At 41.9% G+C, this 24,510-nt stretch overlaps 1 protein-coding gene across 1 annotated transcript; it reads right to left on the bottom strand.

Annotated features, from left to right (window-relative positions):
* Nucleotides 1-1,793: 1,793 nt before the first annotated feature.
* On the bottom strand, nucleotides 1,794-18,184 carry Otud6b (OTU deubiquitinase 6B). Its single transcript, XM_057790867.1, has 7 exons — nucleotides 18,037-18,184; nucleotides 17,300-17,451; nucleotides 14,605-14,685; nucleotides 9,616-9,928; nucleotides 7,790-7,851; nucleotides 4,789-4,895; nucleotides 1,794-4,097 (listed from the first exon to the last, which is right to left on the bottom strand). The coding sequence occupies exons 1-7, from the start codon at nucleotides 18,116-18,118 to the stop codon at nucleotides 4,013-4,015; spliced, it is 882 nt and encodes a 293-aa protein (XP_057646850.1). The 5' UTR covers nucleotides 18,119-18,184; the 3' UTR covers nucleotides 1,794-4,012.
* Nucleotides 18,185-24,510: the final 6,326 nt, after the last annotated feature.

Here is a 24,510-nt window from a genome sequence, read left to right as displayed (position 1 = left end):
TGCAATCAAAAAAGCTTTAATAACTTAATATATTTGATCTGGACACTTCATTAAAACCAGGCACTGTCTTCATTAGTAGAGTAATAGGTACATGTTTCAGGTTGAGGCCTCTTTTGAAATTTTGGATATCAGGCTCTTCAGAATTATGCACTGTTTGCCTATACATAATCAGCTTGAGAATGAGTCCTGTATGCACGTATGAATTCACCTATGCTTCATATCTATCATACAGACCTTCCGTAGTCTTCAAGTTTGTGTGCATGAAACCTAAAGTGCAATAGGAAAGCTTGTTCTACCTATGGCATCAATGCTCAAAGCTTTAAATTTTGGATTTTCAGGTTAGGGATACCTGAAAAAGGCAAATAGAAATTAGGTTGTTCCTTTTTCCCTTTCACATGACCAAAAGACCAAAGAAAAATAGGTAAGGCAGAAAGCACTCTTTGTGAGCGAGCACAATTACACATTATTTCTACTCACAGCTAGTTCTCAGTGTGCAGGCACTAGGAGGAGTTAACATCAGCCAACCTAGTAACTAGTTTTCAGTGTGTAGGTACTAGAAAGTCAACACCAGTCAACCTAGTAACTAGTTCTCAGTGTGTAGGTACTAGAAAGTCAACATCAGCCAACCTAGTAACTAGTTTTCAGTGTGTAGGTACTAGAAAGAGTCAACATCAGTCAACCTAGTAACTAGTTCTCAGTGTGTAGGTACTAGAGTCAACATCAGTCAACCTAGTAACTAGTTGTCAGTGTGCAGGCACAAGAAAGTCAACACCAGTCAACCTAGTAACTAGTTCTCAGTGTGTAGGTACTAGAAAGTCAACATCAGCCAACCTAGTAACTAGTTTTCAGTGTGTAGGTACTAGAAAGAGTCAACATCAGTCAACCTAGTAACTAGTTGTCAGTGTGCAGGCACAAGAAAGTCAACATCAGTCAAACTAATAACTAGTTGTCAGTGTGCAGGCACTAGAAAGTCAACATCAGCCAACCTAGTAACTAGTTGTTAGTGTGCAGGTACTAGAAAGAGTCAACATCAGTCAACCTAGTCCTGGTGTGAGGTCTGGGAACATGGCCAAAGGAGGGTCCATGTAACTTAGGAAAGCAGGTGAAGCAGGTAGAGCATTCAGGGAAGTGAGAACAAGGTGAGCGTTCAGTCAGGAGAAAACATGAGTGGATTCAAAGGAAAGAAATGACGCTACCAGAATTTAAAGATGAAGAAAGGATTTTTAAATAAGATTTAAATCAGGACAGAATAAATGCATTAAACAAATAGAAAAAAACCACATTTGCTCAACTAATGTTAAAAACTCAAGTTAAAGTTATGAAACCATCAGTTACATTCCCAACAGTCAGCTGATTTGCCCTTCACTACTTCATGCCAATCAGATCAATGTACTAGCAATTATGTGCAGGAACCAGTTTGCACAGACACCAGCCTCTTGCTGATTCCCATTCTTAGGAATTTTCTTATTAATTTCTCATGAACGAAAATCCCTTTTTTAAAAAAAACACTCATGAATCTTCCAGTGTTCTTAGAAGCTACGACCCAAAGTACCCTCCGTTGACCAGTGTGTCCTAAGCCCCCCCCACCTCTAATAGTTGCTCCGCTGGCCGTCACTCTCTTTACTTTAGGCAAAGTAATATGCTCATATATCTATAAAGCCCCTTTAATACAAAATCTGATGTATTATTCTCAGAATATAAAAATAAAGGCTGGGTAAAGATCTAGAACAGAATGAGTTCCATTCTAAATTTCAAAACTATTTTTAAAAAATGACAATTTGAACATAGGCATGTTGATTCAACTCCTTTATCATTTATTCTTTTGGCAAATACCAGATAACATGAGCAAAGCTACCTTGCTCATAACAGTTACACATTCTTTGTTTTACTTTTTATAGGCTGTAAACATATGTAAGTGGACAACATTCTTGGCTGAAGACAAATTCCAGAATTCTGACATACACGTTTCCAATGCGGACTACAGAAAGCTCGTGGGGTTCCCGTTAGACCAGCAGCAGCAAATGTAATTCTCACATTGCTTTTACATTAGCATCTGCCATTCTTAAAAGACTTTTTCTTTCATTTAAAGCTACAATGGTAGAAGGTGGCCATACACTTTATTCATAAATACAATGGCCATTTTAAAATAAAACATATACACAAAACCCAGAAATACATAATTAAGTACATTTAAATTCTTGTCAAAACAACAAAACATTAATGAATTATTTTAGACTATCTTTGTTGAAAATGGAATTTGCAATAACTAAGTTTCACAATATTATGCTTTGTTAATTGTCAATGCTGATACTTTAGCATGAAGATAATATTATTTCAGATAAACTCAAAGCATCAATTTACAACTTCATTCTTTTGTAAATTTCAAAGGAAAAAAAAAACAGATCAGCAGTTACAAAGCAGGCACCCTTTAGAATACACTGTGCAGGAGGCAGAGGATGTCTTGTCTGCTGGAGTGACCTCAGAGTCCTGACTTGCCTGCTGCCTAGCCTGCTAGTGTTACCTGCTTTTAACATCATAAGCCCATTTTATTTACTCATAGACAGTATACATTGATAGATCAAAAGCCCAAATATTATAAACGTGATGCTCAATCTTCTTATAGTTCTAACTGGGAAAAAAAAAACAGATGAAACCAAAAAGTTTCATTTTTATAAATTTGTTTGTTGGTGCAAGAAATTGAGCCTTGAGCCTCATGCACGATAAGCAAGGGCTCTACTGGAGCTATGCCCCAGGCCGTGGCGCTGGGCTACAGCACAGCAGACAAACGAGTGTGGGTACAACTCTCGCACAGAGAACTCTGTTAGAAGAGAGCTGCAATCCTAGTGAGCTAAGTCAGCCCACAGAGAACTCTGTTAGAAGAGAGCTGCAATCCTAGTTACCTACGTCAGCCCACAGAGAACTGTTCTGCACTGGTTTTCAGCTCGGCTCCTCAACAGTGGCCTCAGCTTTACCTGCACACACGCACAATAATCACACACTTGAGGGAAAAAAGTGACACGACCTGGAGCAAGAAAACCTTCAGCCAAGGCTTCCTCTGAGCCCTAGAGAGCGAGCACAGCGGAGATCTTGTTAGGACAAACTGGGGCAGGGACAACGGGAGGAGAATGTGACTGTGACCCTTCTGCACAGTGAGCAAGGAGAGGCCACTGGGTACTTCTCAGTGGAAAAGGGCTCTAGGAAAAGCAGAGCCACTGAGAAGGAGAAAATGTAAAAATTATCAGTTGTGAAGCGAATAAAGGTATGAATAACTCCAGCCTCAAGCTGGAAAAACAGCAATGTAGAAGTCCTTGTTTTTAAAGCTATACATCGCCTATTTGTTAAAAAGAAGTTCCAGAACAGGCTCCAAAGCTACAGAGAAACCCTGTCTCACGAAAAAAAAAGATTGAAAATGGACACAGTGAACACCTATTTACAACTAATTTTCTTTAATCCCTTTGAACTCAACTGATTCTCATGTAAGGATTCAAAAATCCCTAAGTCGTTTCTCCTTAGCTGCAGAGATGTGCTACGTAACAAGCTTCACCTTGCTGACCTAGCATACCAAAATTACTATGATCATGCTCATTCACAAGCGTTAATAAACTTGCTGACATCACAATACAGTCCTATCATGACAGAAAAGGCGTCTCCATACTTTAAGAAAAATTATATCAAATACTCACTTTGGAAATATAAATATGTAGGGTCAAAATTTTTAAAAAAAATTTATTCAAAGTCAGAATGTCCTGGATAACTAATACTCACTAGTGAGAAGGTTAACACCTTGTTCTATGATGTTCTCCACGATTTACTTTAAGTTTTAGGAATGCCACTAAGAGGGCACTGGTTAAAGTCAATCCAACGGATTTCTAAAAAGCCTGTTAGCAAGCTTATTCATTCATAAAACTGACTTAAGGTAGCTGTGTTTTTCAGAGGCATTGCAACAATCTAGCACTTGATAGGAATATGCAGATTGGCACACTCTATAAAACATAGTGTTACATTTTGTAAACTAGTTGCAATTTTCAGTAGCCGAGTTCACCAACCGTGTGACAGAATTATAATGTTCTCCTAAGCCATATGCATGTCTCATGTATCTGAAAAGGAAAAAAAAATGAGTCATTTTCAGGAGGTATTTACTATGTGCAAATGTATACAGCATACAGACATCCATAACTCAGCACCCTGAATGTCCCAATCCAAAGGTACCATTAGCTGATATATGAGCATAATCACTGAGCTCAACATCGTGTCCCAGTGCTGCCAGTTAGCAAGTAGTCCTCCAATCACCAAAAAAGCAAAGGCTGAGACGCTGGCAGCTCGATGAGCTTAACGTTTCACTGAAGTTGAAACCATTACTGCTAAGAATTGCTAATACACACACACACACACACACACACACACGAAACTGGAGAAATAAACCCTCCATATTGAATGTGAGGAGCCAATCCTCGATCATACAAATACATTCACAACATGATCCCACACTTTGTGCTAATTAAAACCTAGTTGACATCAATCTGGGAAAACACACAAAACTAGTGCTGAAATTTTATAGCCTTTTGAAAGGACTTTATTCTTAGTGCATACAAAAAAATAGATAAGTAGTATAAGTGATTATGTAAATTATACATTCTGATGCTTTCTAGTTCTGACTGCCTTTAACATAAGCAGATTTAATTTAGCTAATTATAGCATTTTGACTAGTCAGTATAGACAACCTAAAATCTTTTCACATCCCTTTTTGTCTTATGAAAAATACAGCAGTAAACTTTCCTAGGTACTTACACCAGTACTAAAGGACTCCTCGAATATTCTTCACCAACTACAATAGGAGGAGCGTCTGCTTGTAGTACCTCGATTGGTGTTTGTAGAATGTGAGACAGAGCTCTTAACTATAGAGGAAACAGTGGATTAGTAAGGGAAGCATAACTGGAAGTACAAACAGAACACAGCAGACAGAGCAAGGGTGAGCTGCTCTGTCCACAACAGTACCAGGGCCTCGGGTGAGCGGGCACTTAGCATTTGCTGAAGTAATGAAAATCTAAAAGTAAATACATACATAAGTAAGGAAAAGATTATATCAAAGGCAGAAGTTTCTCAAGCCTGGGATACACAATAGTTCTGTAAAAACACCAATGTCAAACGTGGTGAAGCAGGTGAAGGGTGGACTGATGTCTGGGTTTGAAAACATTCCATTTTCATCATGATACAATTTTTAAGTACTAGTGGCTAAGCATCAGACCAAACCATTACCAGCCAAAGGACAGGGAATAGGATCTGGAAAAACACAAGGTTCACTTTTAAAAGCTTCTCGGATGAGGCTGATGCGGTGAGCATCAAGAACAGCTGCTCTGGAACCTCAGCAGGAACAGGTATGCATGAGAATGACTGTGGTGGAATCTCCTCTGGTCAGCATGCTGTATTGTCTTAATTTATAACACACAATATAACCTTAGAGTTTAAAGTCTAATGAATAATAGCCACTAATAAAAATGCTAATGACCACTGGCACATTACGACTAAACACTACAATCATGCACATACTTTATGTGAATTATTAATCTGGTCTTCATAATAACTTCATGAAGCAGATACTGATGAGTTGGTTTTGGTTTTGTTGCCGGGAGGGTGGGGGATGTTGTCTCTTGATGTTGCTTTGACAGGTCTCACCATGTAGCCCGGCTGGTTGATAACTTGCTATGTAAACCAGGCTGGCCTCTGCCGCCCGAGAACTAGTGTTACAGGTGTGAGCGGTCACACCCACGGCCCTTACTGTTACTGGAATCTGCAAGAAGTGCAAGGATTCTGAAAGATTCTCTGGGCCGAACAGAACTTGTGGAGCTGAGGAAGCTAACTCCATCACTGCCAGCCTTCCAACGTGGACTCCTAATGTATGCATCTGCCCAATTACAAAAGCTACACCAAGAACACAGACCCTTTAGGAGGTTTTGAATCAATGTTAAAAATCACTTCAGGAACAGGAAAAGGATTCTGTTACATAAAAAAAAAAAATAAAACAAAATCCCATATTCTTTTGAAAATATTCCTTTGAAAGACATTATTTTTCATTTTTTTAAACTAGCACAGAATAGTGTGCAAAGCAATGTCTTCAAAAAGCCATCAATAGGAACAACGAGAAGGCTCTAAGCCGACGGCCTGAGTCTCCCTCTGACTGAAAAGGCGGAGAGGCGGCACTCATGTGCACACACATTACAAATACATTACAGTATTTTCTTTCGGCTTTGGTCAACAATATGTATTTATCTCACTGTGAGAACAACGTGTACTTCAAAGGAATTCACAGGCGATGAATGAGCAAAGAGCCTTCCAGAGACATTTTTAAAAACTGTCAATTGAATTATCTCAATTTAACAAGTCTCCAATACCATCGTTACTTCGTGAACCTTTTAAAGTAGTTCAAGTCTCTTTATTCCCGTCATCACAAAGTTGGTGCAACATTTGCAGAATGCCTAATCAGAAGAAGCGAATGGGAACAGTTCCCTCTGGTGGAGAGATCCAACTACAGCACCGTGTCTGTGTCTCACCTTCACACAACACTAACACTGCTGCGTCACTCACCCAGCACCTTAGCTCACAAACTCTCGTAAGTCATGTACTCCCTGCCTTAATGTCACAGCATTCGACCAAGTACGGGGGTCTTACTGACGTTTAAAACCAGAGGTCAAGGAGCTCAGCCAAGGCACAAAGGAAAGGTGTGGCCATGAGCCTAGCACTGGACCCTCACCCTTTCTCTCCACCTCGGACTGGTGGCACTACCAGGCCTATTGCATGCTGTGTCGTAAAGCAAGGCTAATAGTAACTTCAAACATCAGATCTCAAGGAAGTCATATTAAGCTTCTATGTGTCTCTGAATATTTGTTTCCTTATACAACAATGTTAAGACATAAATTTACTGTCTTCAAGTAATATACTAACAATCAGAACTCAATAGATAATTTTTTTCTTTTTTTTTTTTTTTGGTTTTTCGAGACAGGGTTTCTCTGTGGTTTTGGAGCCTGTCCTGGAACTAGCTCTTGTAGACCAGGCTGGTCTCGAACTCACAGAGATCCGCCTGCCTCTGCCTCCCAAGTGCTGGGATTAAAGGCGTGCGCCACCACCGCCCGGCTCCTCAATAGATAATTTTAACAAATGTGTTATACTAAGTTTTATACAAAATAAAATTTTTATTTTGCATATCCCAGGCTGGTCTTAACTCTTCATCCTCTGGCCTCTGCCTCCCTAGTGATGGGATCCAGGCACTTAATAAGCCTGACCCCCTGGTTCATTTCTATTTCTGTTGTAAAGAAGCTATTTTTCCAACATGATCTACTAGATTAAAATTCACTTTTATGGAATAAAATGTACAATTTTTGTTTTTGGTAAAACAGGATCTCTCTGCCTATGTAACCCAGGCTAGCATCCAAGGTTGCCTCTAGAGTGCTTGTATTACAGGTGTGTACCACCACATCAAGTAAGTCTGCATTTTATTGTTTTCTTTTTTTTTAAGATACAGGAAAATCAAACATGTTGGCCGTAGAAACATTTGAATAAAAACAATGCGACAGCCTCTGTAAGTCACATCCCACACTGGGCTGTGTAAGACAAAACAGTGCTTCACTTACTCAAAGTGCATGGTCTAATCTCACACACAAGAATGTCAGTAGAGAAATAGCAAATGTAGAAAGGAAAAGGCATCTTCAAAGAGAAACTGGCTTTAGTTGAAAGCCTGTGAAACCTACTCACAAACAATTTAGCACCCACAAGCACTGTGACCATAAACGCTTACCTCAAGCTGACCTCCCCACGCCGCTGTGTTCACAATGTCATCACAGTACTTTCCAAATTCCTCTGTAGTGAAGACATCAGAATATCGTTATCATCACACAATCCCTGATGAAAACATCTCCCTTCTGTATCCCCTCCTTTCAATGTGAAATCTACTCCCCAGAAGTACATGAAATATACCACCCCAACTTCCCACCATCTTTCTATCCAAGAGCGAAAACAGTTCTACTTCTCACCTCAACCTGGGACCCAGAGATAAATGTTCTTAACTGACTTCTCTCATCATCTAAAGCAAGGACTCCTCAGAATCAGCCAATTCACTATTCTGACAAGCGTTCTAAAGCCAAAGTTGCATGCAAAATGCCATACAAGATTAAAACAAGTAGCCTTTCTATAACTAGGCTACCGTAAGAGCCTACAGAGCATGTAAGTACAATCGAGTCCGATCTCCCCTGGGGTTTCTCAGCTTGCCATCTTACATGTCTGTACATGACTTGTACAGTATCACTTTCAGCACAGGGAAGAGATTTTTCTGAATCTCTGAAAGAAGTAGAAGACCCAATCTCTGAGTTTACAAGAGGCACACTAGTGTGCACACCCACTTTTAAATGCAGCACAGTAAAATGGCTAACATGAGGTGGAAAGATGGCTCAGGTGGCTCTCTTCCAGAGAACCTGGGTTAAATTCCCAGCACCTATGAGAGAGCTCAATCTGCCTGTAATTCTAGTTACAAATGATCTGATACCTTATCTTCTGGTCTTAACTATGCCAAGGACATAAGGTTCACACAAGGGGCACAGACATACATGTAGGCAAAACATGCATACACACAAAATTGGGCCAAGCATCCTTCCTGTCCAAGGAAGGGAACAAAAGTTATGAGAACTAAAGGAAAAATATGCCCCATGGTGATAATCCCTTGTTATTAAGTCTGCATTAAAAAAAAAAAAACAAAAAAACAAAAAACCTAAATACCATGCCTTTCAATAAAAATTTAATGAACATGAAGTCACACTGGGGACCTAACTCAGGCCTCAGTCACCACAGACCACTAACTCCACTGCCCATGCTCACCCGTCCATTCTGTTCGTTCTACCTTCCATGGAGGACAGACTCCCTTTAAAGGGAAGTCAACCTGCACCATCCTCCTCCAGCCCTCCTGGCCACAGACACTGCCGCACCTATGATCTTCCTTACACTTCCGTATTCACAACCCTGCGTCCCTTTCAGATTCTGAATTGGTCTCACCCTTGTTTACAAACTGTATTTTTTTTTTTTTTGGTAAGCTGTGAATTTTATTTACTTTATCTTAAAAAATTGTTTCTTAATTATCAATTTATTTTTTAAAAAGGAAATATTGTTCAAGAAGGGTTGTGAAATCAAATTTTACTTCAGCAGTAACCTTCCTAGCTACAGCTTATTGAAAACAACACGCTACTTCCCTGGGCATGACTAAGTTTTCCAGTCACTGTTTGCTCATGGCCTTGAAGCCCTACACATGCACACTCACAAACACTGATCAAAACTCACCTCCCTCTAACTCTGTTAAACATGAATTAACACACATCTTTCAATTATGACTAATTCTACTCCTACTTTATTTTATTAATGACTTACATATAGCAATTAACATATTTTAACTACAAAATTAAGTACTTAGGAGATAAAGTAAAATATAACTGCATCTACTCAAATTATAGAAAATAATTTTGCCTACATTTTAATGACCTTTATTCTTCACAAGAAATGTCTTACATGCCACACCCAAGAAGCACTTGATTTGAAAACCAGAACCACCAGAAAATGTAGGGCAGAAAACTGAACTACCTGGAGTATACACGTTCCCGGTATTGGGGTTTGTTAAGAAGGGCAGGAAGTCTTCTGAATGGCTCTGCATGTACTCAGCAGTGCGCTTCCGGAGGGCAGCCACAGTTAGGGCACAGTCCTGCTCTCTCAGCTGATCCTCCAGTGCTCCGTACATGCAATGGCCATCAGATGGAATATGCTTGATTTCCAATTCTCTGGCGGCCAGTATCTGAGCGAGTTTTTCACTCTCTACGTGCCTAGCTCCAGCTAGGTTCTCAATTTCAGCCTCAGCTATCCTTTCCTCCCGCTCCTTTTCCAGTGCAGCCTTTTTCTCCTAGGACAAGAATATAGGACAGTTAATTGATAATTATCAGGAATTCACATCTTGAAACATTTTGTCATTTTCTTTCTCCTACAGCATTGCCATTTTAATCATCTATTGGTAGAACTTTTTGACTACAACCATTAGAGGAAAATCATCTCGTTCATTTGGCCCGTGTTTCCAGCACCTCACTCTATACCAGCACATAAAAGAGCCCGTCTTAAGCCAGCTACAGTGGCACGGGTCTACAATTCCAACTAGGGAAGCTGATCAGAAGGATCACGTTTGAGGACAGCTTGGACTGGCCTGCATGTGACAGACAGCCTGTCCCACGAAACGAAACAAACGGGGGGGGGGGGGGGGGGGACAAGGACCAGGAAGGACCAGAGAAGCGACGAGAGGAAGGGAGAGAAAAGGAAACAGCAAAAGGAGACCTTCTTATGGACTCTGCTTATCTTCTGTTCGCTTATTTGAGGCACTGTCTTGCTATGGTAGCTGAGGCTAGGCTATACTCTCCATCCTCCTATCTCAGTCTTCCAAGTGTTAGGATTACTGGCATTTGCATAAAGTCTATTTAAAAACATGTCAACATGGGCTGAAGGGATGGCGCAGAGGTTAACAGCACTGCCTGCTTTTCCAGAGGATCTGGGTTCAATTCCCAGCACCCACATGGCAACTCACAGCTGGCTGTAACTCCAATTCCAGGAGTTCTAACACCCCTTGCACAGATATAAATGCACATTAAAAAAATAAAATAAAACATGTCAACAATCTGACTGATTTCAAGTTACTTCTTAGGATTTAGTTATCCATTGAGTTTAACGGTGCATGTCTGTGAGTTCAAGGCCTGCCTGGTCTACAGAGTGAGTTCCAGGACAGCCAGGGTTACCGAATAAGATCCTATCTCAAAAACATAAAAAGGTCCAACTGTCCTCAACCTTAAAGTACAGGATCATATTTAAGCCCAGAATAAGCCAAGGTTGTATAACTCTGCCACACTGGATTTACGGTGTTAAAACCACAAGAAGAGCACAGACACTACTTTGATCTGTTTTCTTAAAGTAGATATAACACCTACACATAGAGTTAATAAACTTAAAGATTTTTTAAAAGCTTGCTTACATATAATTCAAGTATTACAGGTAGACTAAAATCCTCTAAATCCTAGCGCTCTTTAAAGTTTTGGGTACATATCATCCCAGATTATTCTTCTATGCACTGTAATAAACACAATACAATTACAGAAAACATGAAGCATCCTCTGTAACAGAAATGACATTCTTTATACAGTATAATTTGTTTTCTTAAACAAGGAAATAGGAATTCTTGAGGTTTTCCCATAACTGAGTATCTTTGCATGTTGTAGGGTTCAGCGACATCAACAAGATGTCTTACCGAGTGCAGTGGGAAATTGGGGGGAAGGAAAACACCCCAATAGTTGAACTAGTAAGAATCACAAGCCAGAGAGCACCCATGTTTCACGGCTAAGAACAATTCACAGAACTAGTATATGAGAGAAAAGCATCAAAAGGTGAGGCTGCTGGCTAGAGATAGGTCTGTCATTAAGAAATACTGTTGGTGCTAAAACAGCGATAACACTGAGATGCAATCACAGCATCTGTGCTTCCTTCTGGATGGGAGGACAGGGTGTCTGGAGGCTATCACTGTGCTTTTACTATCTCCTAATCTCAACCACGGGTGGATTTATGCACTTGGAGGAAAACTGCCCTTCAAGAGGAAAAAAACTCATTAAATTTTTGCAATGTTTTTTTAATTTGCCTTATTGTATAGTATCATACTTGTGCCCATATATGTCTACACACCAAATGCATGTAGTTCCCAGAAACCAGAAGAATTGGGGTGGTATGTGTGTGAACAAGTGCATGTGTGTGTGTACGTGTGTGTATGTGTGTGTGTACGTGTGTGTGTGTATGTGTGTGTGTGTGAGATCCCTAGAACTAAAGTTACAGGACCTACAAACCCAGGTCCTCAGGAAGAGCAGCTAGTGCTCTTGACCACTAAACCATCTTTCAAAACCGTAAAAAAATCTTAATTTGGTAAATTACAGAGGGGAAAAAAGATGGTAAAGCGATCTTAACAAAAGGTATGGACTTTCACGCTGTCTTCAATCCCCTGGGGCAGAACAGGAGCACAACTCCATACACTGAATGACTGCCATGGTGTGCCAGCCAGTTCAAATCAAACAAGAGCAGTAACAGCTCACTAACAAAACATAAACCAGCACAGTTTAAACATAACAAGAACAGCATGCTTACTGCAAGCTTGCACCTGGGTATAAAAACTTAAACACAAGGGGGCACTGTCACTTTATAAAAGACTAAAACCAGTTGTGGGGAGAGGAAGAACAAGCACCTTAGACATAATCTAATCCAAACCCCCCCATTTTCCTCTTCTGAGGAAACAGCACGCAGAAAGATTTCCAAAGGCCATACAGCTGCTCAGAGTACAGGGGGGACCGAGTACAACACCTTCTATGCAGGCCCCTGAACCACAATCAAGGTGGGAGCAGATGGCACCTGAGTCATTCACTTTTATTTACTGACAGAATGAAACTTCATCCTATCTTCCAAGTCTCTGCAATACTAATCTCTATCATTATCTTCTCTCGCATAATCATCTGCTTCATAACTAAAAAGCAAATGGAAATCCATTGAATTCTTGTCTCTGTGGGAGTTTCCAATATTAGGTACTTTTCTACAAAGGCAGTACTTGAGACAGAATGGAAATAAAGTCTAATTTTAAAAAAAAGAGAGAGAGAGAGATGGAAGACAAGAGCACAAAACTCAAGCACGCTGAGAAAGACTAGAGCCACGCTGATTTGGGCTCTAACCCACGTTTGTATCGTACTTCCCCCTCACTGAGATAACCGAGGTTTGATCTTATTTGTAAAATAAAGAAACTAGATTTCATCCTACCTCTCAAACTCCTTATTTTGGAAACCAATTATTTTATTTCTACCTTTATTTTTTTTTTTTGGTGGTGGGAGGGCGGTGATTTGGTGGGGGACACGGTGATTTGGTGGGTGTGGAGGGGGCAGTGATTTGGTGTGGGGAAAGGCGGTGATCTGAAGCAGCTTCTCTACTTCCACCATGTGGGTTCCAGGAACTGAACTCACGTCCTCAGGGTAGGCAGCAAGCAACACTATCCACTGACTCATCTTGCCAGCCACAAATTCCTGACTTTAAATTGTCTCTCTACCAAAAATGACCACCAGTGGTTAACTGGCACCTTAATCCTTGGTGCTTTGGCATAAGAAGAATTCTAAATAACCCGATGTAAAGTTTGCCCATTCTGAATTCAGGGTCCACTCCATTAAGCACTGTGAATATGTAGAGTTCTCTGCTCCAAATGTCCACTGGATTAACAACGTAATAAACTGGGACAATTTTCTCTGCCAAGTGATAAAGCAGTAAACGATAAGTATTACTAAATTTTTCAGAGTATAATTGGAAAATGTACTAAGTTCAGACAGGAGAGACAGAACCAATTTTTTTTTAATTTATTTATTTATTATGTGTACAATATTCTGTCTACATGTATGCCTGCAGGCCAGAAGAGGGCACCAGGTCTCATTACAGATGGTTGTGAGCCACCATGTGGTTGCTGGGAATTGAACTCAGGACCTTTGGAAGAACAGGCAGTGCTCTTAACCGCTGAGCCATCTCTCCAGCCCAACATAACCAATTTTTAAGAACAATAAATAGATCTATGTAGGGATAAACAGGTATTGATAAACAGAGGAGTTACAGCTTTGGCTTTTACAATTAAACAGGCTAATAAATGAAGCAATTAATAAACACAAATAATTTTTTAAAATTGTTCCTGGCACACAGAACGCCTGTGTTGAGCACAGCAGGAAAGCGACAGAAAGAGCGGTTCTCAGACATAGGAAGCTGACCTAGGGCAACCCTGCGAGACAGCACGTGCGCTAAGGCATTCCTCAAAACTTCACAATGGCAACATCAATCAAGAGTAAACTCCATACAAATATGATATGTTTGACTATTTGCAACACAGCTTTCATGCTCGGGCCTAACTTCTTAAGAAGACTATGATACACTTAAAATGGTAAACACGCTACCATTTGCTAACATGAGTTCTCCAGGCCTTGTATTAATGGTCCTGGCCCCAAGCTATTCCTTAACACCCATAACAGTTCCATGATGTAGGTACTATTTTCCCTTGTGTACTATTGAAACTGAATGCAAAGTCATGAGAATAGGAGAAATGCAAGCCTTACCCGGGCGGATTTGGGGAGCACTCTAGGGCCCCGTCTCACTATTCCCACCAAGTCCAGCGCTGCCCCTCAGCCCACACTTGTTCTCACTGTGTTATTTCTCCTCTGTAGAATGCCAGAACTAAACATTCATCTTTCCTTCAAATTATAACACATCATTAACACCTGACATAATGAAGTTTCCCTTCTCTGAATTTTTAGTATAATTAACCATTACATAAATAACAACATAATTCTCTGAGAACTCTGGGTCCCTGCACATATTATTGTATTTCTATGTTCAAATCTTCACTTCACCCCTGAGCACTATATTAGACATTAGTTCAGGTTCCTAGACAAGGAACTCCCATGTTTTTCTAATCTTTTCTTATACACCATCAAAGAAAGTATTGATCACTAGCTTATGTAATTGGTGATATGACTTTCATACCCGTCTCTTTTGTGCTTTGGAAATCCGAGGTGGCTGGTTCTCAAGTACCAAGTCTGAAATGTTAACAGTGACAGAATCTATCTGAAGGAAAAAACATCGGAAAAAAAAAAAGAAGAAAGAAATTAATAAAGAAAAGTTTAACTTATTTCAAGTGTTAGGCTATAAATTATTACTGAAAATTTAAAGCGGTTTCAATCCCTTACCTCCAGTTTGAGCAGCAACACTAGACACAGTATTAAATAGTATGGTTTTGTCATGTTTCTCTACTTCCAAAGATGAATTTGTAAAATGGCCGAGATTCTTCATAGCTCTCCAAAGACAAGGCTATTCCTACATATCTCTGTCCTTCATGAACCTACTCCCTTACTCGAAATACCTTAATTTCACTTCAGGGCACCTGTCATGAATGCTGACATATAAAATATAATTTGAGCTCATCACTACCTTCATGTTCTTAAAGGTGACTATAGAGTCACGTCCCCATGTCAGCTAGACAAAACATAACGAGCACTAAATCTTGAGACTAAACCTGGACAATTTCTAGCTACTTCTAGCTACAGACTGACAACATCATAAACAATTATACTCAACCCTAAAATTCAAATGCTAACATTGCTAAAGAAAAGGTCTCCCACTTGGATAACAGCGAGTACTTCACTAGTGGAAGTCAAGCTAGCTTCCAGTACGATAAATATCTAAAACTCAAAGCATCGGAAACAGATGCACAAGTCTCCAAAGACTATGCCCAAGTGATAAAATTATCAAAATCTGATAAACTTCAAGCAGCTGAACAACTTCACTGACTATCCTTTTTTCACTAGTTTCTTTTTGATTTGTCGATTATGCCAAAATTCACACCATATTAACAAAAAAACAGAATTTGGATTTGAGGAGACGAAACAAGTTTAAGTTAATGAAAAAAAGGGCAGTTAAGGCAGACTGAAGAATTTGTATCTTGGCAGGTAGTGATGGTCAAGAATCAAACTTTTCTGTCTCTTTGGAAATCTTGAAATTGAAGGCCTAAGAGAGCACACAAAACACCCTGCTACTAGAAAGCACAGGGAGACATCAGGAACAGCACAATGCTCCCATGACTGATCACTTAAAATAGCACACTTGCTTTTAACACTTACTTGTGCGTGTATGTGCACATGAGCCAAAACGGCATGTGGCTGTCAGAGGACAACTTATGGGAAGTTGGTTTTCTTTCTTCCGTGTAGGTTGGGTTCTAGGGACAGAACTCAGATGACCCGGCCTAACAGCAGGCACCCCAACCCCCACCTGGTGAGCTAGACTGGCAGCCCCGACAAAGTCTTCTTGTCACGTTCTGTTGCTGCTGATGGGTTCTGAGATAGGGGTCTTGCTGTGAGGCTGGCTCAAAATCACAACCTCCCTGTTTCTGCGTACTGAGTGCGGGGACTATAGAAATGTATCACCATGCCAGGTTGGAGATAAAAGTATTTTAACAGTAAGGAATGCCAGGAACATGATGACTGGGTAACGCATTTAAAGACTTTGACACTGTACTTAATACCCTGTGTAAATGGACACACAGAAACTCCTCTCTTGTCAACGGAACAAAAATGAATGAAAACTTACACAAGATGAGATCATGCATAGCGCTAAGAAATTCCTATAGAGACTGCAGAATATATATGACTCCTCATATTCAGAAGCCACACAACAGACTACTATTATCACATAAAGCCTAAAAGGGGCCTGGTTTTGTTTGTATCTCGAGAAAGGGTTTCCCTGTGTAGCCCTGGCTGTCCCGGTAACAGTTAACAGTATACTGACATATACTGGGTGTAGGATGACAGACACTGAAGAGATAGATGCATGTTAGCATACTCCCATTTACACAAGAGCATCTGTAAAACTCCATTCCTTACAACTGGTTCATAAAACACTTCTTATAACTTAAATATGACTTCCCAGCCGGGAGGTGGTGGCACACGCCTTTAATCCCAGCACTCGGGAGGCAGAGGCAGGCGGATCTCTGGGAGTTCGAGACCAGCCTGGTCTACAAGAGCTAGTTCCAGGACAGGCACCAAAGCTACAGAGAAACCCTGTCTCGGAAAACCAAAAAAAAAAAAAAAAAAAAAAATATGACTTCCCATCTGTTGGCCCGTTTGGTTTCTATAGGAACCTGTAACCATACACAAAAGCATTTGTGTCACTGTGCCGTATGTGGAGAAATCTATTCTCAGGTTGAGTAAGTAACTTTTCAGAGGTTACAATCTTATCCATCAGTGATCCTGGACAGGCAGTCTAGTCCTCCAGCTTTGACTCAAGAGAAACCTTTTCTAGCACACTTCATACATCACTGGGTTCAGTAAGTAGGTGCTTCTTTGCTGCTCTCCCTTAAAAAAATAAATAAACCAATCTGGTCACAAAATACTAAGAAAACATAGAGCCAGCTGTGGTGGTGCATGCCTGTAATCCCAGGGCTTGTGAGGCCCAGCCAGTAGGAGCTGAAGTTCAAGGTTATCCTCTTCCTCTGCTGCAAAGCCGGATGGTCGGCAGCCTGAACTACACAACATTTTGTCTCAGAAACTAATAGTGATGAACTGTGATGGGTGAGTGTGGCTGCATGTCTGGATTCCACCATCAATCTTGTGGATGCACACAGTAAGCTTTTCGCCAAGCTCAGGTGGCTCTCCCAAGGCTCAGAGACAAGCGGCGTTCCCCATACCTTACTCTCCGCGAAAGCCAATTTCAACTGCTCCAGCTCTTCCTTGTGTCTCTGCTCCATTTCTCTCTCCAACTTCGCTACATCTTCAACGAGCTGCTTGCGCCTCTTTTTGTCGTTTTTGGGAACAGCGTTCTTCATTCCCTGAATCTTGGCTAAAAAGTTACCAAAACCATCGTGTCAGAGTGCCGAGGAAGAGAGAGTGGAAAGCAGTCATCAAAGTGAAGGGGTGTCATTATAGAACGCAATGTAATTATAGAAGCAATTAGTCATGACACAACAATCAACCACAGAGGAAGGCCCGGATGAGGCTTGAGACCCAACACACACCTCGTAAACACAACTCTGAATCGATTTCGTTTGACAGGACAAAATGAAGTTTAACAACAACAACATTATTCAGCTGTAGATTATAAAATCTCCGCCTCTCTACTGTCTCTTCTGTGGCCGTCGGAACAAAGTGAAGCGATTCAGACCACATCACCGAGGCCAAGTGTCAGGAGGCGGCAGGAGTGGGAAGGGGGACAGGAGAGGTCCAAGACCTCGGTCTCCGGGCGCATCACACAGCACCGGCCAGGGGTCCGCTGCAGGCCGCCCAGAGGGCGCCTCCGAGGACCGCACGTGGGGGCCCGAGCGAGGCGGGGGGAAGCCGGAGAAGCCCGGGCTCCGTGCCGGCGGCCCCTCCGGGCGCACGAGGACCGACGCCACGCTCCCTTTAGCTCCCGGCCCTCTCCCGTCACCTTGCAGCTCCTTCTTCTCCTTGCGATGCCGTCGCAGCAGCTGCTCCTCATCGTCCAACTCCTCCGCCGAGACCTCCTCCATGACGACCGGGAGGCCCGGCACACGCGCGGCAACAGCCGCGCACGGCAGGCGGCCCGGCACCTCCCACGCCTCCACCCTCACCCGGGGCGTCATTGGCCGCCGCCGAGGCCCAGCCCCGCCTCGGGGCGGCTCCGGATCCCGGGCTAAGCCACTGAAATCCGGGAGAAGCCGACCCGGCTCAGGGCGCCTGCGCGCGCCAAGCGCGCCGGAAGCCGCGCTGCCGCGACTGAGCATGCGCCGAGCGCCGGGGTCGCGTCAGCGTCGAGCAGCGCGCCCGGTGATTGGCCCCGAGGAGAGGCGCGCGGAGATGGCGTCACGGGGCTTCTCCGCAGCTTTCAATTTGTGCATTGAAACCAATGATTGTCCCTTTTGCGAAGGCATCTTGAACTTTTTTTTTCTTTCTTTTTTTTTTTTTTTTTTTAGTTTTTAATAAAACCGTGAGTTGAGCTAGAGAGTGATGGCGCAGGCCTCTAATCCCAGCACTCGGGAGGCAGCGGCAGGGGGGAATCTCTGTGAGTTCGAGGTCTGCAGAGCGAGCTCCAGGACAGCCAGGGTTGTTACTCAGAGAAACCCTGCCTCGAAAAAGCAAAGTAAATAAAAGCGTGGATTGTTTTCAATAAGGGCCATTACGTTGCGTCGATCGTACTGTAGAGAATTGAGGTTTTTGTTCGTTTGCAACGTCATAAAAAGGTAAAAGCTAAGGAATTTAAGAAATGCCTACTGTTGAAACGGACAAACTGGTGGCCGAGAGATATAAAAAGGATTAAGTGTTGTAAAATGCAGGGGCCACGTTTAATGATAAGACTTTAATTCAGTGATTAAGGTCAGACGATGTGCAGATAGGCAGACACATCGCCAATGGGGTACAACTTTAGTAAGACAGTCAGGTATGTTAATATTCTCTGGTGGTGCTACCTTTGATTAGCATGCAGTCAATTGGGAAATAGGGCAGTAGTGGAGCACCCGTTAGTCCAAGCACTTAGGAGGCAGTAGCAGTGGATCAAAGCCAGCCTGGTCTACAGACCAAGTTACAGGCCAGCCAGGGCTACACAGAGAAACCCTGTCTGGGAAAACCAAAAGAGGAATTTCTGTTGAAAGTCAACACCAACACCGTTTTTTCTGGTAGTAATTACTTCTTTTCTACAGCAAGTACAATAGTAAGGACGAGGCACGAACTAATATAATTTTTTGATGCACTTTTATTACCTGTGTAGTGTCATGTGACACTCTAATTTTGCTGAAAATCATTCAACTGAAATTGTAAAAATAATGTGATTGTTGTACTAAGTTTTTGAAGTCTTAAGGGCCCTAATTCACTCATAGTTTTTCTTTCTTTCTTTTTTTTTTTTTTTTTTTTTGGTTTTTCGAGACAGGGTTTCTCTGTGGTTTTGGAGCCTGTCCTGGAACTAGTTCTTGTAGACCAGGCTGGTCTCGAACTCACAGAGAACCGCCTGCCTCTGCCTCCCAAGTACTGGGATTAAAGGCATGCGCCACCACTGCCCGGCATCACTCATAGCTTTTCACCCAGACTGAAACTGGGTCATTAGTGGTGTTTAGAGTAACATGGCAAATGGTGTAAAGAATGAAAGCTCGGGGGGGGGGGGGGGGGGGAATGAAAAGAACTTCAATTTTGTTAAATTTATTTTATTTTACAAAAACAAGCAACAAATTTCCATATTTAATTTTAAAGATGATTTACAAATTACTGAACAGAAGAGTAAAGATTAATTCACTTTAAACTATTAGTTTTATTTATAATCACTTGTCTAGTTAGTATTGTTCTTATTCGCATACTTCTTTAGACCATTTCTGTATTTTATCCTTGTATAGTAGCTATTCTAACTCTTTAATATTAAGATGTTTATAAAATACTACTTTGAGATTCCCTGGGAACCCACCAGCCACACTAGCCAGAGAAGGTGATAATTAGAACTAGAAAAAAATCATCCTGAGTGAGTTAACAGACCCAGAAAGAGAAGTATGGTAAGTGCTCAGTTACATGTGTGTGTTAGCTTTTAGGTCAATGATAACTAAGTTACAATCCATAGAATCATAGAGTAGTTATAGAATAAGGGACTAACTGAACAGATAGATCCCCGAGGAAAGGGAAATAAATAGATAGTTACGGATGGGTGATTGGAGAGGGACTGGAATTGAAGGACCAGATAGGAAGAGGAAGGGAACAGAGGTTGAGGAGGGAAATACAAAGAGAGACGATAAAATAAAGGGCCATTTGAGAGGTTGTATGGAAAGCCAATATAATAGAAACTTCTTAAAATATATACATATATGAAGGGAATCTAAATGAAATCTCCAAATAGCAAAGCCCCAACTGACGTCTCGTCACCAAATAAAGCTTCCAGCACTGGAAACAGGTTACATCTAATTGAGTTATTGGGCAAAGGGGTCCAATGGAAAGCCTTCAACAACCCAGGCTGTTTTCAAGACCATGTGTTGCTCTCCACAAACTGACAACAAGTTCCCTATTGCTAATGGCAATACCTACACAATGAATTGACCGTGGAAAAGCTGAGCTGGTGCTTCCCTAGAAATTTCATTCCTACAGGACTCGTGTTCTCAGTACCTGAAGGTACTCTGTGTACTACCGGAGGAGAAATGTAAAGACCAACAGCTACAAACCCATCTACAATGGTGTCCTCCCTGCAAGATAAGCTAGTGCAATAGTGGTACAAAGCTTTGGGTGCAGCCAACCAATATCTGAGTCGACTTGAGGTCCACTCCACAAAATGAAACACATATGTTGGTTGGTTTACCAAGAATCTGAGACTAGACAGTGTGGGGATGTAACATAAAATTAAATAAGTCTGTTCTCCTACAAGAATGCAGGAAAAAGATGACCCCTAATGACATTCTTCTGTACTCACTGATCAGTGTGTTACCCAGTCATCATCAGAGAAGATGGGAACACAGAGAGACGTCCACAGACAATCAATAATCTGAAAGTAGGAGACTCCTGAATACTCCACCCTAAATGAGATGTCTCCATCAAAGTCGTCTCCTCAAGGCTCAGACACCCTTAAAAAGAGGCAGGAAGAGTGTAAGAGCCGGAGTGGATAATGACACCGAGGAACCAGGCCTTCTAACACAACAGGACTAACACACATGAACACACAGAGACAACACACACATGAACACACAGCCTTCACAGGGCCTGCACGGGTCTGGATCAGGTCGGGGTCCTGGAACTGAAAGGAGAAATGGACCCACACGCTCTCATCTGTAACTCAGAAGGTATCTCCAATTGACAAAACTTGCAAATGAAAATTAGGTTTCTCCAGGGAAGTTTCACTGGGGAAGTAAATGACTCTCAAGGGGTAAGACTCATGCCCAGCTTTAGACAGCCAATGGAAAATGAACTCAACAGCATCTTCGGAGGCTCCTTGCCTCATGAAGTCATGTTAGGCATTTTTCCTTTTCTAATTTTTTAACTTTTAATTAATTCTCATTCATATTCTCTCCCTCCCTCCCTCCCTCCCTCCCTCCCTCCCTCCCTCCCTCCCTCCCTTCCCTGCAGGTCCTTTGCATATATACTATGACTTCTAGTTTTGTGTTTCTATGGGATTCCTGGATATGAGAAAGAATGGGTCTCTGCATGTATAGCTCTTTCTTGTGCCTTTTCTTGAGCTGCTTTCCTTCTTGCTTTGGTAGTTTTGTCCTTTTCCAGTGTGTGTGTTTTTGTTTTTGCTGACTTCATTTTATTAGTACCCTTGGAAGCCAGTTTGTTTTCTACCGAGAGACAGAAAGGGAGTGAATACAGATGGAAGGAGAGTTGGGGAGAAACTTGGTGGAATCGAGGGAGGGGAACCCATAATTGGGATATATTATATGAAAAATAATCAATTTCTGACAAAGAAAAAATACTACATTGAAACTTTCATTGAATAGTACTTTTTAAAATAAGATCATTTGTAAATAAAGTTTGTATAGGTGGTTCACACTCCTTTTTTCTAATTTTAGTTCCAGACTGATCAGTACAAAACCACTTGTAATTAATGTTGTAGTAGAAATAGTAGCATTTTGATCTCACCAGCTCTATTTGTATATATTGGTTTGGCCTGCAAAAGTAGAATGCCGAAAACTGGATGGTTTAAATGTAAAAAAAGAAATGTATTATCTCATGATTATGAAGACCAAAGTCCAAAATCAAGGTTTTAGGAATACTGTGCTCCCTCTGAAAACACTAGGACTGAAATTTATTATTTACTTTATTAACCTTCATATTTTTTTATCCCTTTATATCTAGTCTCTTAAAGTAGAAGCTGTGGGTATTGACTTAGGACATTTTTTTTCTAATTTATAATGTTTCATGGAAATTTTTTCCCTAGAGTTGCTTAAACTATTCCAGAAATGATTCTATGTGTTTCATTTTGGGGCAAGGCAGTATGGTGCTTTATTTAGGATGAAGGTAATGTGCGGGCAGGGGGGAGGAAGGAGGAGATACATAGAGACAGAGAGAAAGAGGGAGAAGGAGAGAAGAGAGGGGTAGAGAGACAAGAGAGCTGCCTCTTCAGAAGAACAGTAAGGGGAGAGAGAAGAGAGGAGGCTGAGTCGAGCTTGCCTCAGCGGGATGTGTTTCATTTTAATTTCTATTCTACTTTCTCTTAAGTCCAAACAGATAAGCCCTAAGCACCCCAAAAGGGAAGGCCCGCAGACTCGGTCCAAGATGGCAGTGTGGCCTCAGCTCAGAGCTTCCAGTACTCTGAATGGTAAGCCCAGCATTCCCTGGAAATCTTGTAAAGTGGGTTTCTGTGTCCAGGGAAGCCATTACTTTCTTATACACTCCTATACTGCCCACCCTCTGGAAAGGGTGTCTAGTTCTCTGTTCACTCAGACAAGCTTCCCACAGACCAAAGCCTAATGCTAGTCCACCCTCTACAACATAACCCCTTAGAATTGGCAAAATGCTCCCCTGCCCCACATGTACAATCACTTTTGCTATTCTCTCTGACCCCATGAGAGAGCCGCGAATTTCCCTGAATAAACCTGTCTTCTCACCCATGGAGTGGTCCAGTTCGATGGTCTCACTGAGCCCTCGCTTACATGTGGTGCTGAAACCTGAAAACAGGCGAAGTTTGTTTAAAATTGGCTCTACTTAATAGATTAGATGATGGCCCTCAAATCCCTCAGAGAGCTGTTTGAATATGGTATTTAAGGTGTTTAGAGAGAAAGGCTGCCCATGGTAGACATAAATACCAACTTCTGGCCGCAGCCATCTCCAAAGAAGCTGTCCTGTGGCTATCTTCCAAGAAGATGTGGCACCTGTGGACGCCACCCAGAGATTGCTTCAGGTGTGGTAACACTGACTACTGAACAAAACCTTGCTTGCTACCAGGGCCTTGCTCCAACTGTAGACGCTGTTGGTTTGATTGCCCCATTTGCCACATCGCGGGTCAGTGCTAAGAATAAGAGCAGCTCCGCCGGCACAAGAAATCCAGTTAGGTCAAATCAAACCAAATCAAAACGTCATGATTTGCAGCTGGCTGGGTCAGCGGGTCCCAAGAGATTCTGAGACCTCAAAGTCCACCCCCTAGTGGCACACCTCCTCCAACAGAGCCACACCTATTCCAACAAGGACTTATTCCCTAATGGTGCCACTCCCTCTAGCCAAGCATTTAAACACGTGAGACCCTGGGGGTCATTCCTATTTAAACCACAAGTACTTTCATAGTTGTGAATCTATGCACCACTCACTGAAGAAAAGAATTTTCTTGACCAAGGATGACAGCAAGAATAGTCTGTGAGCATAAGCAAGATTGCTAGAAGGCGCCGGGCGGTGGTGGCGCACGCCTTTAATCCCAGCACTTGGGAGTGGGAGGCAGAGGCAGGCGGATCTCTGTGAGTTCGAGACCAGCCTGGTCTACAAGAACTAGTTCCAGGACAGGCTCCAAAACCACAGAGAAACCCTGTCTCGAAAAAACCAAAAAAAAAAAAAAAAAAAAAGATTGCTAGAAGGTAAAGACAAACATGATGTCACACACGTCTAGCAAACAACCACAATGCTTACCCATTGGGACCTATGAGTTCCTATCCTCAGACCTTTGCCCTGGTTTATAGGACCAGGTGGGAATTCCCTCTTGTGGAGCTGACTTTAAATCTGAGTAGAACTGGGTGTATATTGGCATACACCTTTAATCCTAGCACTTGGGAGGCAGAGGTAGGTGAGTGGATCTCTGTGAGTTTGAGGTCAGGCTGGTCTACATAGCAAATTTCAGGACAGCCAGGACTACATAGAGAAACCGTGCCTCAAAAAAAAAAAAAAAAAAATAGAAGACAATTGATTGTACCCATATGAACTGTGCCATAGATATTCCCATTGCACCAGTGGGCACATCCAGCCATTCGTGTTTGGAGTATAGAACACAGGGTTCACA

Source organism: Chionomys nivalis, chromosome 16, assembly GCF_950005125.1.
Source record: "Chionomys nivalis chromosome 16, mChiNiv1.1, whole genome shotgun sequence".
Taxonomy (NCBI): domain Eukaryota; kingdom Metazoa; phylum Chordata; class Mammalia; order Rodentia; family Cricetidae; genus Chionomys; species Chionomys nivalis.
The sequence above is the reverse complement of the archived record's forward strand: the minus strand, read 5'-3'. Positions and strand labels throughout refer to the sequence as shown.

Coding starts and splice junctions, on each gene's coding strand:
- Otud6b (XM_057790867.1), bottom strand. CDS start 18,118: ATGGAGGAGGTCTCGGCGGAGGAGTTGGACGATGAGGAGCAGCTGCTG. Junction 17,452..18,036: donor GGAGAAGAAGGAGCTGCAAG/GTGACGGGAGAG, acceptor GTAACTTTTTAG/CCAAGATTCAGGGAATGAAG. Junction 7,852..9,615: donor CGGGAACGTGTATACTCCAG/GTAGTTCAGTTT, acceptor TCTTCACTACAG/AGGAATTTGGAAAGTACTGT.